The sequence below is a fragment of the Emericellopsis atlantica genome (genome assembly GCF_019669845.1).
Source record: "Emericellopsis atlantica unplaced genomic scaffold F5Z01scaffold_25, whole genome shotgun sequence".
NCBI classification, from domain to species: Eukaryota; Fungi; Ascomycota; class Sordariomycetes; order Hypocreales; family Bionectriaceae; genus Emericellopsis; species Emericellopsis atlantica.
The window spans coordinates 52,729-68,724 of NW_025764727.1; the positions used below are offsets into that span (position 1 = coordinate 52,729).

The 15,996-nt window shown below is 55.1% G+C and overlaps 4 protein-coding genes across 4 annotated transcripts; 2 read left to right on the forward strand and 2 right to left on the reverse strand.

Moving 5' to 3' along the window:
* The first annotated feature begins 451 nt into the window (after positions 1 to 451).
* On the forward strand, positions 452 to 2,819 carry F5Z01DRAFT_260347 (Na+ dependent nucleoside transporter C-terminus-domain-containing protein). The gene is made up of 2 exons (XM_046258580.1): positions 452 to 2,290; positions 2,347 to 2,819. The coding sequence occupies exons 1-2, from the start codon at positions 611 to 613 to the stop codon at positions 2,635 to 2,637; spliced, it is 1,971 nt and encodes a 656-aa protein (XP_046115591.1). The 5' UTR covers positions 452 to 610; the 3' UTR covers positions 2,638 to 2,819.
* Positions 2,820 to 6,075: 3,256 nt separating this feature from the next.
* On the forward strand, positions 6,076 to 8,633 carry F5Z01DRAFT_662590 (uncharacterized protein). The gene is made up of 2 exons (XM_046263963.1): positions 6,076 to 6,868; positions 6,923 to 8,633. The coding sequence occupies exons 1-2, from the start codon at positions 6,151 to 6,153 to the stop codon at positions 8,431 to 8,433; spliced, it is 2,229 nt and encodes a 742-aa protein (XP_046115592.1). The 5' UTR covers positions 6,076 to 6,150; the 3' UTR covers positions 8,434 to 8,633.
* F5Z01DRAFT_691600 (fibronectin) lies at positions 8,632 to 10,445 on the reverse strand (the record flags this gene model as incomplete). Its single annotated transcript, XM_046266163.1, has 3 exons — positions 9,824 to 10,445; positions 9,377 to 9,739; positions 8,632 to 9,285 (listed from the first exon to the last, which is right to left on the reverse strand). The coding sequence occupies exons 1-3, from the start codon at positions 10,106 to 10,108 to the stop codon at positions 8,632 to 8,634; spliced, it is 1,302 nt and encodes a 433-aa protein (XP_046115593.1). The 5' UTR covers positions 10,109 to 10,445.
* Positions 10,446 to 12,112: 1,667 nt separating this feature from the next.
* Positions 12,113 to 15,725, reverse strand: F5Z01DRAFT_260432 (putative chitin synthase activator). The gene is made up of 3 exons (XM_046258581.1): positions 15,480 to 15,725; positions 12,588 to 15,177; positions 12,113 to 12,537 (listed from the first exon to the last, which is right to left on the reverse strand). Exons 1-3 carry the CDS (start codon positions 15,569 to 15,571, stop codon positions 12,526 to 12,528), a joined length of 2,694 nt encoding a protein of 897 aa, XP_046115594.1. The 5' UTR covers positions 15,572 to 15,725; the 3' UTR covers positions 12,113 to 12,525.
* Positions 15,726 to 15,996: the final 271 nt, after the last annotated feature.

Here is a 15,996-nt window from a genome sequence, read left to right on the forward strand (position 1 = left end):
GTGCTGTGTCGCCGCCGCCGCCTATCCCGGGGAGGCCATGCCGCACGTAGATAGCACCTGCCTTTGCGATAACCACAAACTGTATTGGGTCCGGACTGACTGAAGGAGCGCCAATGTACAAATGGCATGAGCTGCCCGCCGATCCTACTGCTTCCTCTGTCCGCTCGGTCCTTCCTTTTGCCCCCAAGGACGTCCAGCCCTCTATCCATCCTTCAGGACCCTCAATACAGCTCATCCCGTGGCTGCAAGTCCTCCTGCTCATCCCCCTTGCTATCGAGTAAGCAGAGACCATCACGGTTGTCTCGACTCCCACGTTATCTTCACTCCTCGTTGGACAGCGAGCGTTCCCATTTCGTGTAATCGAGAGTGAGCATCAGGACGACCTTGTCGTTTGAGAGCCCCCGCCACCACGCACCGTCGACGGATCCGTCCCCACGCGAACTGCCCCAGTTCCTCGGCGCGACCGACCACCGGCCGACCATAGCTGCCGAAGGAAGGGAAAAAATTGAGCAGAGCTAGAAAAGTGTTGGATACCACTCTACCTTTTCTCATCCTTGTTCCTGCCTCTCAGACCTGAAGGTCCCGTCTTTGGCCAGCCTCCGCAGCAACAATGGCCGACCAACACACCATTCTGCCGACAACCGCGCCCAGGACGTCGGCGGATCCTGCACTCGCCCCTCAGAACCAACATCATCACGGGCACCACAACCACGCGCCCAGCGCGCAAGCGCCCGACGACATTGTCTACACGACGGGCACCACCGCTGATGCACCGCATGTCCCCCCACAGAATCACCAGCACTTGGGCACAGGTGCTCACGATGTCGAAAAGAATGGGTCGTTGTCTGCGGGCACCCTTCCCGCCTACAGCGACGAGAAGGGGAAGGCTGACATCGATAACACTGCTGCTTCTCAAGAGTCTGCACCACCAACAGGCTGGAAGGCTGGTCCGCTGGGCACCGTCTGGCGTTACAGGCGCCCCATCATCCACTTCATCATCTTCGGCCTTTTCACAGGCTGGTGGATGGCCTCGTTGATTTTGCATCACGATGACAAGAATTGGGTTGTCCCTTTTCTGCTGTGGCTCGCCATTATGCTCCGTCTCATCTTCTTCTACGTCCCTATACGCTATGTGTCCACCCCGATCCGCTGGGTTTGGCACAACACGGCTGTCAAGATTCAAAGCTTCATTCCCGAGAAGTTCCGAACTTTGGCTGGCGCTGCCCTGACCGTGTCTGTTATCCTGGTGGGATCCTTCGTCACCAAGGAGAGTGCCGACAACACTCGCGAGAACCGCGCCGTCAGCTTGTTTGGCATGGCTGTCATCATCTTCTGTTTTTGGGCCACCAGCAGGCACCGCAAGGCTATCAACTGGCGCACTGTATGTGGTGGCATGCTGGCCCAATACATCATTGGCCTCTTTGTCTTGCGCACCAATGTCGGGTACGATATTTTCAGCTTCATTGCTGCGCGCGCAAGTGACTTGCTCAGCTTCGCCAAAGACGGCGTCGCCTTCCTGACGAGCCCGGATACGGCGGACTTGCCCTACTTCTTCTTTGGTGTTCTTCCCGCCATCGTCTTCTTCATCGCGCTCGTCCAGGTCCTTTATTACATTGGCTTCCTACAGTGGTTTATCCGCAAGTTTGCAACCTTTGTCTTCTGGGCTCTCGAAGTGTCGGGTGCTGAGGCTGTCGTGGCTGCTGCGACTCCTTTCATCGGGCAAGGCGAGTCGGCCATGCTCATCCGTCCCTTCGTTCCACACATGACCAAGGCCGAGATCCATCAGATCATGACTTGCGGCTTCGCGACCATATCTGGCTCCGTTCTGATTGGTTACATCAACCTTGGCCTGAACCCTGAGGCTCTCGTGTCGTCTTGCATCATGTCCATCCCTGCCTCTCTGGCCATTTCGAAGCTGCGTTACCCGGAGACGGAGGAGACGCTGACAGCTGGCCGCGTCGTCGTTCCTGACGATGATGAGCACGAGGCTGAGAATGCCCTGCACGCGTTCGCCGAGGGTGCTTACCTTGGTATCAAGATCGCGGGTACCATCCTCGCGTCCATCCTTTGCATCCTCGCACTGGTTGGTCTCATCAATGGTCTGCTCACCTGGTGGGGCAAGTACCTGAACATCAACGATCCGGAACTCACCCTGCAGACCATTTTCGGATACCTTTTTTACCCCGTCGCCTGGCTGCTGGGTGTGCCTGTTAGAGATGGCAAGGACAGGGACGAGAAGAACAGGGATATCTTCAAGGTAGCCAAACTGATCGCTGAGAAGGTCATCGTGGTAAGTCTTTTCATCTGCCTTCGCTTCACATCCTCCCAAACTGACACGAGCCACAGAATGAGTACAGTGCTTTCAATCAGCTTGTCACAAACCCCAACTTTGACGAACTCTCGCCCCGCTCCAAGCTCATCGCGACCTACGCGCTTTCCGGATTCGGCAACATTGGCTCTCTGGGTATTCAGATTGGTATTCTCGGACAGCTTGCCCCTTCCCGCGGTGGCGATGTCTCGAGTCTGGCAATCTCTGCTCTCTTCTCCGGCGTCATGTCTACGCTGACGTCCGCAAGTGTTGCCGGGTTGGTCATCAGTGACCAAATCTCCAGTTTCACAAGCGCTGGTGGATCGTAGGTTATTCCTGAAGGAGAGGAGGCGTCTTTTTCTTTTGGAATATACCCAAATTGTCATTTTCTGCACACAAAGCCACCGTGATGAATACAATTCAAAAGCTTAATACACGCAATCACGTCTTAAGAAACCGGTGAGACTGTCAATCTCAGTAGAGCGTAGTAGCAGAGCCCGCGTACCATAGTACTGATGTAGTTACGTTTGATTCTTGTTCGCTTTTGTCCAGGTTCATCAGAGTCAGGCGACAGCAACGTCACGAACTACTTGAGACGGCTAGAGCTAGGTATAATTCGCGTATCTACGCGGTTAGACTTTAGTACAGCAGTGAAACCCAGAACAGTAGCTGCCGTTTCAGCTTTCACTGTGCGAAATATCGATATGCACATACCATAGGACTCACAAATCCGGCCGCTGACCGTCGCGCATCCGACGACAGGTTCCCCTACCAAGAGTCCCATCCTAATTCGAGCGCCAGAGACGTCGCCTCGTTAGCCTGGCCATGCCAGTAGGAAGAACCGTTTTTGGTCATGAAGCCAGTGGCACCGCTTTCGGTGAATTCCCCACACCTAACAGAAACTATCTCACAAAAGACTGGGTGGTCCATAGGTTCAAATTGGATCGCCTCGCCGTCTCTTCGCTCTACCGGCACTGGGTCAAATTTGACTAAACAGACCTCCCGGTCATCAGGCTCCGGTGCCGTACCATCTCATGAAGAGCCAGCCACAATATTTGGTGTACTGCAGGTCCGAGGTTTGTTTAGACCACACCATGCCTGGGAGCCGTCCACTCGAAGTCTCATTCTCCGACCTTTCGGCATCATCATCTTCTGCCCAATATTGCCATTCAACGGCACCCGAAGATATGCCGCGCGTCTTGCGCACCGCTCGATGTACTTTGTCGATCTGGCGCCAGACAGTACCTCGCGCGGCCCTTTCCCCGTGAAAATGCGCAACTCAGTCTTGTGCCGATGCGCCAGGAAGGAAGAAGAATTCGTATCGGAACCATCCAACCCGGTCGGTGAGATCGTTTTGCTCAAACTGGCGCTGGAATTCGACACCATTGAAGTTCTCCCGGGAAAATTCGGGCTTGGTAATATAGAAAACCCAGGAGGGCAGCGGCGGTAGCAGAACTCCTTTCAAACCCTTCCATGCCATAATCGCTGTTTTGCCGGTGTGGTCCTCAAATGTGACCTGCTGATCGCATCGTGTTGTATCTTTCTTACGAGCCATGGTGACGTTGATGATTGCTAGTTACATGTAGTGATGTGTAGAAATGCGAGAAATAGAGAGGTGGCCGAGGCGGTTAGTGCGACAACAGATTTCGAGTTCAGCATAGTGCATAGGTACTTGTTAGTGAAAGGCTGGACCCATGCACCTGCGATTTCACGCGTATTTCGTTGATATGGTGTGCATGACACTGTCTTTGTAACTGCAACGTCAGCCACCTTCGGTCAAGAAGCGCTACATCTATCGACAACTTGAACGAAGTAGATCATCATTCTATAACTTTCCCCTTCAGCTGGCATCGGCCACACCATGTTCACGTGTGCATGCGTACTACGTATGATGTTAATTCCTCAGATAAAGCTCTCCCAACATATGTTCCCAAGTTATTTTCAATATGAAAGCACCCGGGCCACACAACACGCCCACCTAGTACCTCAAATATCATCATGTACCTTATGGTTCTTACCAGACAACAAAACCGTGCCCAATTGATAGGCAGGACTATTTGCGTTGATCCCACTACATCCAGTTGGCCCGACAGCGAGATCAGCCAGGCGTGCCTTAAGGATCTCTGAATCTGCCGCGCATGCTGAGGGACTACGTCACACGAAGACGCATATACTGCGACCCCAGTGGCCTCGTGTGTCAATGCAGGCTCAGTAGCGACTCGCTAATTTCAGAGAGCAGTGCCAGCGACAGAAGCTGGACTTGCCAGTTGATTCTTAAGCCGCGAGCTTTGAGCCACGAGCCAGGTGGCATTTGTCTGCGCATGTCGCAAGCTGGGGACGCTAATAATTGAGTTCAAAGAATTCCGGACAATCAAGTCCGAAAGATTCGAAGGCTCCGGCGCGCGATGTGTGTCCGCAGGGCGACGGGCTAGGCCGCAGCTCCATGAGTTGACGAAACCTAAAACGCTTGATTGCACAGACAACTCCAAGCGAGATGCTTCGAGGGCGCCGCCCGATGATTAACCTTGTAGCATCCGTCAGTATCGGAGGACCTTGACATGTTGACTGGACATTGTGCTTTTCGGTGGAGGCAAGGCCTTAAGAAAGATGTCGTCTCGGACAATAAGAGGTTGCAGTGCCAGCGGGGCTCCACATGAGAACCGGTGACCGTGATCAATCTGTGCGTTGCGGAGAAGACGTGGGCTGCAGCAGCGTTCGCAATCGATTGCAGACAGAGTACCACATGATCATGTATTGACAAATACACATAGGTCTGCTTTGATCTAGTTGAATCTGGTCACTATCATTGATTTAATTTCCTCCCAAACCAACACGTTAGCGAGCCCATTGCAACCGAGCCCTCCTCGCGTGCCTTGACCCACTAACTAGGCGGAGCGTCGCACGCGTTCAGTGCACGTAGGAAGGCAGACTCCTCACAACACCACGAAAAGATCGAAACACTGGCTGGTGAGCCCGAACAAAGAACAAAAAGGCGTCAATTGTTTGTATGTTATAATTAGCCAGATCAAGTCAGATTCTTTGTTCATATTTGATTCGGCTATGCGGTCATAAGCACGATGTAATCTGATTCGAGCTGAACTGATCTGACTAGTATCTGATTGATTACGAACACTTGGCACTACGCTAAAGGAGGCTAGTGTCACATACGTAGCTAGCGCGGGCGCGAGCGAAGTGACGTGACGTTGGGGCGCCAAAAGTGCTTTGATTGGCTGTAGAGTTCGTCATTTTGCATCGCTGATTGGCTTGGCTCTCCGAATTGGCTACGGGAAGAAAAGAACAGGGGATCAGCCCCTGCCTTCCTTGATCTCCGGTCCAGTCGCTGCTGATATTTGTTGCTGAGGAGAGTTAGGACGGAACCTCACCTGGGCAGCGTTGTGTCAGAGGGCATTCTCGGCTTGACGGTCCAACCTCTGTCAGCTTTCTCTCCTCCAGTCCTTATCCGTGTTTTCTACAGTCCCTTGATTACTTTAGCTTCAGGACGGCTCTTGTCTCGTCTGCTCGCGTGGTCGCGGCATTCCAAGAATTCTCCGTCCGTGTCTTTCCCTCATTTCCTCTCTTCTTTGGACCTGCCTGCACCAGACTCTGCCATCTAATCTCGAATCCTCGCGACCGCGCCTGTCTCCAGAGAAGTGCCCTCGATGGCGCCGTTTTGGAAGAAATCGTCCACAGACAAGCCGCTGCCTCCTCCTCCTCCTCCTCCTCCTCCTCCTCCTCCTCTGACAACAGGGCCCGCCGCCTCGACAGGCAATCTGAATGACCCTCCAAGACACGCCGTCTCTGCCAACCAGGAGCACAACGTCGGTCGAAATGGCGGTTCCTCGATGTCACGCCGATCACCGATACTTGGCACGCCCGTAGCTGAGGGTGAGGCTGCGGCCGAATATTTCCCACCTCTTGAGGATACCGCGTCATCCGTCCAGCGATTCCCATCCTACCATGAGGCATCGCGACCGCAATCCTCGGGTCAGGCCTCGGTCGGCAGAGGTCGCGCAGGTAGCGGTGCCTCCGCTCCCCTGGAAGAGATGACCCGCACGGTGTCTCGCCAGCCCAGTATCAGGCTTCGTCGTCGAACTTCGTCTCTCAGATCCGGAACTACCCAGTCAGGGCCGCTCGGGACAGACAGCACCTCAGCCACGAGCAGCGTATCGGGCAACCGACCTAGAAGCATCTCTCAACCAGATCGCGCCCATCTGGCTGCCGACGCAAGCGCCCCCAGTCGGCACTCTAGAAGAGTACAGCCTGCCGCCATGCCGCGTCTGACTGAGGAAGGCGCGCGCCCGACAATGGATGAATTGGAAATGGACAATGATCCACCGTCGAGAACCCACTCATTGACTGAGGCTCGGTTCGATGATGATTTAGAGGCGCATGAAACAAACAGCCGTCCGAATCCAAGCCGTATGAGGAGGATGAGCCGATTAATCTGGCATCGCCGGGCCGATGATCAAGATCCCAATGCTTTCCCGAGTCAAGCAGATGAGCCGTCCATCAGGGATGACGAATACGATGAGCGACTTGTCGACTATCTCGACACTATCGGCAAGTTGCTTTCCCCCCTTCGGTGCCAATCACCGCGCTAACTTTCTCTCCTAGACCCAGAAGTCCAAACTCTTTCGACTCTTACGAATGTACAAAACTCGCTTTTCGTGCCGGACTTGGGCAAATGGGTGAATCGACGTCCAACATTCAACCTGTCTGAACACAATCTTGAACGTGCCGCTAGATTGCCGCCTGCACCAGGCGCACCAACACCAGGCGCGCCAACACCAGGGCCTGCTACTGGGGGCATGGGCCGAATCGGCGAGGATCGTGATGCAGAGACGCTTGCTGAAGCCGGAGTCGATGTTGAACGGCCTGGGTTGCAACGGTCCAGCACCATTACATCTCGCCTCACCGAATCTCACTACGCCGCCCTTCCCCACGGCGCCAGTCTTCACGGGTGGACAGAAGAAGAGAAATGGGAGCTTGATGATCACGTGCGTCACATGATGCACTCTCGACGCTCCAAGTTCAAGAGACAAATGAAGGGGTTTGGGCAGTATGTGAGACAGCCTTTGGGTTTCTTCGTCACTCTTTACGCCACTCTGATTACACTATTTGGTTTGGCTTGGGTCCTCTTCCTCATTGGCTGGGTCTATGTGGGTGATAAGCAGCTGTATGTGATTCATGTCATTGACAGTGTGCTTGTCGCGCTGTTTGCTGTCATGGGCGACGGATTGGCTCCTTTCCGGGCGATCGACACGTATCACTTGTGGTTTGTCTTACGGTACGCCAGGATTGTCAAGAAAGGTGGTGTGCGCCCCCGATCGAGGCTGCAAAAAAACAACGTTCCCGAGTCCATCCGAGCAAGCGTCGATGCTGCACGCGCTGTGCAAGCTGCGTCTCATGCTTCGGAGCCAGTTCAGCCCTTGCGTCAAGAGGAGCAAGTCGCGCCCGACGCAGCGAGTCAGCAGTCGAATCCCGAGGTCAACGACTACATGTTGCGCAACAATATCGTTGTGGATGCGGATGATGCTAAATCCGGTATCGAGGCTTATGAGCGTACGCCATTGACACCAAAGCAGCAGCAGAGCCTACATCATCATCAGTCGAAACTGGCCAAGTCTCACAGTTTCTATAAACCTCACGAGACGGCGACTCATTATGCCTTCCCTGTCAGTTACTTGACAGCCATTGTCATTCTTCTGGACTGCCATTCATGTTTGCAAATTTCCCTGGGAGCTTGTACGTGGGGCATTGACTATCGAAATCGGAACATTGCCATTACCACGGTCATCCTGGCTGTCAGCATCACGGTCAACATTACGGCTGGTATTGTCATCTCAGTCGGTGACAGGAAGACAAGGAAGAAGGACGTGTGGAAGTTGATGAACCGCCAAGAATTGACTGGGGATGCGATGAGACTGGTCGAGGAGAAAAGGTCCAATTCGAATTCTCAGAAGGCGGAAAAGTCGCCCGAGTCCGAGATTGACACGGAAGCGAGCAGAGAAGCCAGCTTATACGCCGCGCAGTCGAGGACGGCCTCCAGGACGGATTCCAAGACGGACTCCAAGAAGTTGGTCAAGCGCGCTTATGAGTCTGGGCGGCGGTACGATCTGGACTGATGTGTGGGTGTTCTTTACGTTTTCGTCAGGTGCTAAATTCCCGCTGGGCCGAATATACATGGATTCAGGATACCCGATAATGTTGCTCTTCTAGCACGTACTATATTTGAGCGATTGCATATAATTCCATCAATCTTTTCATGGCATTTACTCAGCCATTCGTCCAGGCTTGCAATGCGTGTGAAGAGCTAATACCACCTAGACCAAGGAATTGATATAGTTCTCCAGGTTTGTGTACCCATTTTCCGCGACGGCCATGCCGTCCATCGCATTGTTCGGGTCGAGCCCGTTAGCCTTCTCCCACTCGTCGGGGATGCCATCCCCGTCCGAATCCGTCGGCGCATTCCCACCAGCAATGACGCCCGGGCCACCCACCTCGTCCTCGTTGGCGATGAGGCTTCCATCGAGACCGTACGAGCGGACCTCGTTGACAAGAGTTGTGTCAATGCTATCTCGCACGATTGATGCACCAGCGTTGGCCAGCACAATGTCGAGAGCCTCTTGGGGAGAGTGCAGAGTCTCTGGACCAGGGTAGTTAAAGGGAGAGTCCTGGAAGTCGATGTCGGAGTAACACGTGGACGACTCGCACAAGGCTGAACCATCAAGTTCGCCGTTGGTGTTGGGATCGTAGAAGTTGTCCTTGACGTCTATCCTCCCCGTCAGTGGATTGAAGCTCTGGTCGCCATGGGGGCAGGGTTTCCTACAGGCGTGGAAGTTCTGGTTACCGCGCGTGAACGCTGTAACGCTGGTGCTTGGGCCCGAGATATAATAGTTGTTGATGATGTTTGCGTAGCTCTGTCCGGCGGAATCGCCCGCAATGTAGCCACCGCCTCGACCCCAATTGTAGATGATCTGGTTTCGCATTTTGCGTTAGACTTGCGTGTGACTATTATCTCGCCTAGCCTCTCCTTCGGCACCTCTACTCAACCGCTCTATGACTTACGTTGTTTTGAAAGTCGTTGACACCCTTGACCTTTGGGTTCCTCGTGTTGTTGTCAACGTAGAGATTCCTGAACAGGCTGATGCCTCCATCCGTCTGCATGAGGCCACCGCACGAGTGCGTCTCCAGCCCCTGGGCGATGATAGTGTCCTGGACGGTGACGTTGACTGCGGTGCCGCTGATGCTGAACGTCTCGTCGCGGCCCCAGGAGACGCTTACATGATCAAAAATCATCCTCGCGCCCTCGGCGATGGTGATGGCGTCTTTGCCTGATGCGCCGCCACGACCCATGCGGATACGAATGTAGCGGGTGATGGCATCGTTGGCGTTGGACCAGGACCAGCCGTCACCATACACTGTGATTCCCTGTGTCCCTCATCAGTAATTTTGCGTTCCCTTCGTGGCATGATCAGGAGAGGAAGAGGAGGGTGGCGATTGCGGGTGCCATACGTCGCCTGGTGCCGTTTGGCCAGCAATGTACACATTTTTGGACACGACTACGCGCGATTCCACGTTGATGACGCCGCCCACGTCGAAAACGACTATGCGGTTTGGCTGAGAGACGGCGTCGCGCAGAGAGCCTGCGCCCGAGTCGGCGAGGTTGGTGACCTTGAAGACTTCACCGAAACGGCCGCCAGTTGCAAAGCGACCCATGCCCTCTGCGCCGGGGAAAGCCAGCTGCTGAGCAGCGGCAGCGGTAGTTGCAGCAGCCCACAAGGACAAGGTCAGTTTCATGGCTGTCTGCTCGCTGCGTTCAGAGGGATAGTGGCAAGGATTGGCAGTTGGTTGACACCACGGCGGTCAACTCGAAGTGAGCCTCCTCGAGTTCTTATAATCAACGCACCGACCATCAGAGTAATCTTACATAGCCCAAAGAAGCACTTCGGACCTTGTCCTCTGCATATTTCGGCCCATTAGGGGTCAGATCACCGTAGGCAGAGGAGAGGAGGTTGTTGGAGTAATGTAGTATCACAGCTCGGTTGTGCGACAATGTACCCCGATTGGTGGGACTCGAGCACCACAGATTGCGTATGTCTGCCCCGAGATCGCGGGGAAGAGAGCACCGTGTAGCATTGTTCAAGGTCATCATAGACGGGGTCCTCGTCAAGCGTGTGCAACCTTAGTTGGTAAACATGGTAAACGACTCGCGACTCGAGGGGGTTACATGCGACGCTTGAAGCCAACAGCCCATGGTGAGACAGCGCTGACCAGGCACCTAAGGAATCCTCTCCCCTCGCGAGAGAGTAATCTCATCGATCCCTTGCCAGCGAGTCGACCATGTCTCCTGCTAGGATAGACTATCAAGGCGAGGCGCGCATCCATCCGCCTGACAATGCCCATTGTGTTCAACGAGCTTCTTATCACTCGGACGCATGAGAAGAAGCAATTTGCTAGCCCATATATAACCAAGCGCTTATTTAAGATACTGTGCCTTGTCAAGACTGTCCTGCCGTTGCTGTGCCCAATGTGGGTCCAATGTTCGGCATCGGCCCCGGTGCGTCGGTCCGAAATATGGGGCCGTCCGACCACGGGTCCGGATGTTGGAAGGGGCGTGATGGACATGTCTGTTTCCGTCATTGACAGGACGATCAAATCCTAGCTCGTCTTCCTGCTCAATTTGAGGCTCTCACGGAGCTCATCTCTGCCGGGCAGCCATGAAAAATGCGTGAGCTGTGCAGGCAAGTTCACTCGACAAGACCAGATTCTCACAGCGATATGACTATTAGCGGCCGGCTTCACCGACAGAGCAGTCTTTTGCACTGCCTGTCTCTAGCTAATCTCGTGAGCTTCAGGCCTAAAAGGTGTACATAACAAACGTAATTCCTGAGTCAGCATTGCGGAAAGGATTATGATGGAGAATCCGAAAGAGACAGAAATCCAGCCATCGCTTTCCAGAATCCCAGAACCCTTTCACTTCGTTTGAATCCTATGTGGCCCTCGAGCACTGATTCGCTTTGACCGTGGCGGCTTTCTGAAACAACCAGTGGCTGGCAATGATCGACACAGTCATGCACCGGTCGTCCTCGGGTCGAACGGTCAGCGATAGCATCCATAAGAACCCCAGGCACCTCGCTGGTTCCCACCTCGTGAAGTGTCCACGCGCAGCTTGTCTCTCCCATATCCTTTTCCTTTCCTTCCTTTAATTTTCCGTCTGTTAATTCCCGAAGCTGGTCTTCGTATCATTCCGTAATTTGCCATGTCGCCTCGGTACGTCTACCGTCGACCTCCTCAATAGGAACGAGATCCCATACTAACACCTCGGCAGTGAACTCATCGCCAAACTCTACGCTCAGGCTGAGGACAAGCGCGATAAGCAGTCCTCCAAGGCCCCTGTTCGCCGCACCAACTCGGGCAGTTCCATCACCTACTATGCCCTGGAGAGCGAGGATCTCATGCAGCCCCCGAGCTACCGTATGCGTGCTGGCAACAGCTTCTAGGCTGTCTCATGGGTCGACGATGAAAGCCGCTGGACGGTATGAGATATGACAGGATAGACAAGATTTGGCGTTACCTGGGGTTCATGTCAGTTAAATTCATAAGAGTCCAGCTCATCGCTTGGCCAGCATGGTTACTATGCTGAAGACGAGAGATCAAACCAAAACCCTCCATCTCTATGTGATCCTGTGAATTCAAGGCAAACGAAAGGGGGCGTATCTTCCTGCCAGTAATGGTTAAGGTACATTAACAACTCCAGCATTGCATGCGCGCGATACGTACATTAGGAGCAACTGCCAGCCATCTAACAGTTCGACAGATCGGGTGTTCTGATATCGAAAGGTGAACAGATCAACCTCGTTCAGATAATGCGTGGCACAAACAGGCGCAAGGCAATTGAACCGTGACAGCAACTCCCGCTAGCTGGACTAGGATACCTGCCCAAATCAATTGCAAAGAAATGTACCTCCACCTCTCTATGAGTCAAATATGCAGCCGGCTAACTAAATAGTATGCAACGAAATCGCGGGTCGGAGAAATAGCAGGTAGCTGTTTAGAACCTCAACATGTCCAGCCATTGCATCATCAGCAAACACCATTCCTCCATGCAGTTTCCAACCTATGCAGTTCCCTCTAGTTCACCGGACCATCTAAGCGGTCCAGTCTTCATGTATGTACGCTTCTTACCTATCGAATAGACTTGGCCTACCGCATTTTTACATAACCACCTGCGCACGGTCAGCACAATGAAGAGACTTCAATTTCACACGAGACTTACGCAATCGCCCTCCTGCTTCCCTTGAGGGATGCCCATATCCTCAAATGTAGCAGGTCCCTTTGAGGGCTGCTTGGCAGGCTTAGCCGGCGCTGATGCTACGGACGGCGCTGACGGTGAAGGGCTTGGGATCGGACTGGTCTTTGGCTCGGGTCGAGACATGTGTTGCCCAGGAGGAGCGCTTCCAACCCTCCCAGGGCCCCCTGCGCCAGCCATGTGAGGGGGAATGGGGCCAGGCCCCGAGTGCCCTGTCGGGGGACGGCCTGTTTCTGTGGGAGGACGGGATATCCTCTGCTGCGGCGGATGCTGAATCCGTGGGTCAGGGCGGCCGTAGCCCTGCTGAGGTGGTGGTTGGGAATATCGAGGGTCAGGACCACTACCACGGCCAGGAGTTGCTCCGGGAGGCGGAATGGGTCCGGGAGTTGGTCTCCCTCCAGGCTGTTGCTGGGGGTAGGGTGCCGCAGAGGGCGGGCGGCCATAGTGGTCCCTCGGATGGCGACCACCCGTCGGGCTGGCTGGACCAGGACTTGGCTGCCGGTAGCCGGCTGGACCATGGCTCGCCGACACGATTCTACCGCGCGGGTCGGGATGGGGCTGGCGTGGCGCTGGATGCAGATTGCCCATGGTTTGTGAAGTAGGCATTGGACGACCCCCTTGGCCTTGAGTATTGATACCAAATGCGCTGCTTGTTCGGTCCGCGGAGGGGCCTTGACCGTGGGCAGGGCGACCTCCAGGCAGCCCCTGCCCGCGCATGTCGTCCTCTGGATACGGCGCCGCGGACTTTGGCCGTAAGCCGCCCTGCGGGTAGCCTCTTTCATCTTCTGGGTAGGGAGCTGCCGAATGTGGCCTCAGCGGCAACTGATGTTGTGGCTGCTGGCCGTCAAGGCGCACGTTGAAAGCAGATGGTCGGTCGCCGGCCACTGGGACGACGACCGAGGCTCTGGACGGGTCGGGGAACGCCGCCGGATCGTTGACAACAGTCGGGCGTAAGCCGGGAGAAGGCTGAGGCGACACGCCTGGCGAGGGGCCGTGGCCATCGAGCTTGAGTGGCTTAGGATGCCCGCGCGAGTCTTCACTTAGCGTCGGCATTTGCTGCGCTTGTTTGAAACGATCTGGTCGCTTCCCCCTCTGCGAGCCATGCTGTGACTTGATTCTTGTTAGAGTTGTCGTTTCGTGGTCTTGCTTTGACAGGGTTTGATCCTGTTCTAGCGATTCCAGTCGACCAAGTGCGTCGGTGTTGCCATGCTCCGCAGCGAGCTGGTACCATCTCTGCGCTTCCGAAACACTCTTGTCGATGTAGATTCCAATCTCGCTGTAGTAACCCATGGCGAACTCAGCCGTCGGCAGCTTTTGCGCGGCCGCACGCTGGGCGTACTTGTACGCGAGCTCCTCGTTCTTCTTGAAAACGCCTTCATAACCAAAGAGAAACCATCGGCTCACGCCCAGGGCGGCTTCGGCATTGCCCTGATTGGCGGCCAAGCCATAGTAGTGTAGCGAGTAGGAGGGCTTAAAGTCGCAGCCGAACTGGCAAAGTTCGTAAGCCTGGCCCATCTTATGCTGTGCCTTGGCGAAGCCGAGATACGCTGACTTCTCAATGTAGACAAACGCGGTCTTGGGATCGGCTGGCAACATGGAATCCGGGACGTAGATGTCGGGAAGCTCTCTGCCAACAAGCATGCCGTAGACGAAGGCACCCTGCGGTGAGTCCTCGTCAGCGCTGTCAGCAGCTGCCTTGATCCTCTCGAGTCCAGTGCTATAATCCTTCACCTCGCCAAGCTGGCCGAGAAGACTCATCATACCCAGACGATACAGCGATGCCGAGTCCGACAACCCGAGGCCCTTGTAGTAGTGCTCCTTCGCTTTGGATGTGTCGTTGGACTGCTCAAACAGCATGCCCATGCGATATTCGGAACGGGAGTTGCCCAGCTCGGCTGCTCGCTTGTAGCCACTGTAGGCCTCCCGCTTGTCGACGCGGTTCCCAAACTTGCCAAATTCGAGCCATTTCGCTCGGATGTACAGGGCTGCCGGGTGCTCCTGGCCGGCTAGGTACGTGATGATATTGAGAGCGTCGACTCGGAGCTCATGCTCTTTACGCGGGGTCGAGGGCCTAGGCTTATCGGGGTTTTCGCGAGCGGCGGCTTCCATGCAGATCTCGGCCCAGTTTAGCACATCTCGGGCCCATGTGATCTGCATCGACACATTCTGGGAGCCTAAGACATGCTGACGCGCATTCCAGAGAATATCCTCCTTGTCTTCGTCAGACGGAGGCACGTTGTCGCCTTTGACCTTGGGAAAGGGTGAGAACGAGGGCCCGGCGCCCTCCGACATGGCCACGGAGTCAGACTTGTGGTAGCTCTCAAACGCGGTGTCCGCGGATCGGGCGGTCGACGAGGGCGCGTGTCGCTGTTGTTGTTGTTGCTGTTGTGGGTGAGGGGTCGTGTCGCTGCTGGGCTGCACCCACGTGGAGAGCGACGGTTCTCGTGTGTGCCTCGCGGCTGCAGTGGCGTCGGTGTCGGGTCGGTTGACTTCTCGTGCTTCGAGCTCCATGCGCTGAAGATCTTCTTGCATGTTCTGAGGAACCTGCGGCGTCACTCTGTAAAGCAGGGACGCAAGCGCGCAATGTCAGCAAATGCTGCCCCACTTCCAAGATCCGACTGAGGGATCCGAACCCGAAGGGGACGCGAGGTACGTAGGTGATTTATGCGTTGGTGGTACTCATAACAGCCCCTCAAGCGACGCACTTTGGGTGCCTTCTAGCACAGGGCAAGCTGGTTACTGAATGATCACGACGACGCACACAGCGCAGCAGCAGCAGCGCAAGAGAAGAAGCGTCGCGCAGGCTAGGCGGCGTCCTTGGCGGGACTGACAGAGACATGGACGAGAAACCTCACTTACCTTTGTGGAGAGGGCGCGACAACCTCAGGCATGTAGTAATCGTCCCAGCCGCCTGGGACAAAGGTCGCGCCCACGTCTGATGGGGGCGGCATAGCGATGGCGGGGCGTGCTGGCTGGCCAAATGAATTGAGTTGTTGGTCTGCCCGCAAGGTCGAGCAGACGAGCAAGTGACTGAAGCGAGGCGGTAAATATGGGTTCCAAGCCGCTGGAAGCGCTGGTCTCTGGCTGTGCGGTGTTGGATGGAGCAATTGGTGATAGAATTCGCTCCGCACGCCGACGAGAGCGAGGGCCAGCTGGGAAGCAAGCAGCTGATACTGTCCTCGCAGTCCGCTTGGTTGATGAGGAAGAGGACCTGAGGTTGACGGGACCAGGAAGCTGCAGGAAAGTTATGGCTCTGGCGTCACTGGACCATAAGAGGCAGTGCGCAGCCGCAGAGGTGAGGAAGATCTGAAGTAGGCATAAATAGGCTATCCTGAAGGAGTAGTTTTAATCTAACTGCCCCAGGAGAAGTACCAGT